At 66.5% G+C, this 737-nt stretch overlaps 1 protein-coding gene across 1 annotated transcript; it reads right to left on the bottom strand.

Moving 5' to 3' along the window:
* Positions 1-11: 11 nt before the first annotated feature.
* On the bottom strand, positions 12-569 carry H310_08340 (hypothetical protein; the record flags this gene model as incomplete). The annotated part of the gene is made up of 1 exon (XM_008874045.1): positions 12-569. One exon carries the CDS (start codon positions 567-569, stop codon positions 12-14), a length of 558 nt encoding a protein of 185 aa, XP_008872267.1.
* Positions 570-737: the final 168 nt, after the last annotated feature.

The raw sequence follows: 737 nt of genomic DNA, 5'->3' as shown, positions 1-737 counted from the left end.
CCCAGTGGCGCTTAGATGCCGCACCAGACTGTGCCAAAGTCGGCCTGGTAGTAGTCGCAGTCGGCCTTGGTGTATTCTGCCGGCAAACACTGGTCCCCGGCCGGGTAGTAGCATCCGCTGCAGTTGGCGCACACGTCAGGTTGGGCAGACGTGGGCGAGGGGCTGGTTGTGGGCTTGGTCGGGGTCGGCGACACGGTCGGGTTGGGACCGCCGCCAATCTGGGGGAACACGACGTCCTCGGCGACGTTGCACATGCCGAGGCCGCTCACGCCACGCTTGAGGCGGATGTGTCCGGCTTCGCCCCAGCTGGTGCTCCACGAGTTGCGGAGCTTGTAGGACGTGCCGTCGTACCCCACGGCGACGACGGCGTGGTCCGAGTACGCGCCAGGACATTGCGTGACGACGCCCGAGCGGTAGTTTTGCCACACCGCGTTGCCCGCTTCGACCAGCACCGACACGGGCTGCGTGTTGAGCGCCGTGTCCAACGCCGCCTCGCCCGTCACGCGGACGGTCGCGCCAATGCTGAGCTGTCGCTTGGTGCACGAGTTGCTGTCGCACGTGCCCGTCATACTCGTGCTGCCCGACGTGTAGGGGTAGTCACTTTCCAAGCACAGTCCAGTCGTGGACGCGTACGTGAGGGCCGCATACGGCCAGCCCCCGTTGCAGCCGGCGCTGCCACTCGCGGTCGAGCAGCTCGTCACTTGTTGCTCGGACAAGTCGAGCAGCTCTCCCGTCAC

The sequence above is a fragment of the Aphanomyces invadans genome (genome assembly GCF_000520115.1).
Source record: "Aphanomyces invadans strain NJM9701 unplaced genomic scaffold supercont1.17, whole genome shotgun sequence".
Taxonomy (NCBI): Eukaryota; Oomycota; class Saprolegniomycetes; order Saprolegniales; family Verrucalvaceae; genus Aphanomyces; species Aphanomyces invadans.
The sequence above is the reverse complement of the archived record's forward strand: the minus strand, read 5'-3'. Positions and strand labels throughout refer to the sequence as shown.